Below are 232 nucleotides of genomic sequence, written 5' to 3' on the forward strand. Positions count from 1 at the left end.
GTCCACGGCCGCAAAGACCAGTTGGCTCAGGTAGATGTCCCCCCCGAAGCCCTGCAGATCCATGGCCAGCCCGTAGTAGGCGAAACTGGTGGAGAACCTGCCCCAAAAACCCAACATTTCAACTCAAAACCAAAAAAGTGGCATTTGGCCACCGAAAGGTGGGGGTTGGCCACCAAAAGGTAGATTTTGATCCCCAAGAGGTGGGGGTTGGCCACCAAAAGGTGGATTTTGA

The 232-nt window shown here is 54.3% G+C and overlaps 1 protein-coding gene across 1 annotated transcript in view; it reads right to left on the reverse strand.

Annotated features, from left to right (window-relative positions):
* LOC104467753 (solute carrier family 22 member 6-like) overlaps positions 1-97 on the reverse strand; it is a gene marked incomplete at both ends in the record, with an annotated part of 2,245 nt that extends 2,148 nt beyond the window's left edge. The window contains one exon of the mRNA XM_010081643.1: positions 17-97. Coding sequence (XP_010079945.1) covers positions 17-97 — 81 coding nt within the window. The remainder of the gene's footprint in view (positions 1-16) is intronic.
* Between the last annotated feature and the right edge of the window lie 135 nt (positions 98-232).

The sequence above is a fragment of the Pterocles gutturalis genome, unplaced genomic scaffold (assembly GCF_000699245.1).
Source record: "Pterocles gutturalis isolate BGI_N339 unplaced genomic scaffold, ASM69924v1 scaffold40039, whole genome shotgun sequence".
NCBI classification, from domain to species: domain Eukaryota; kingdom Metazoa; phylum Chordata; class Aves; order Pterocliformes; family Pteroclidae; genus Pterocles; species Pterocles gutturalis.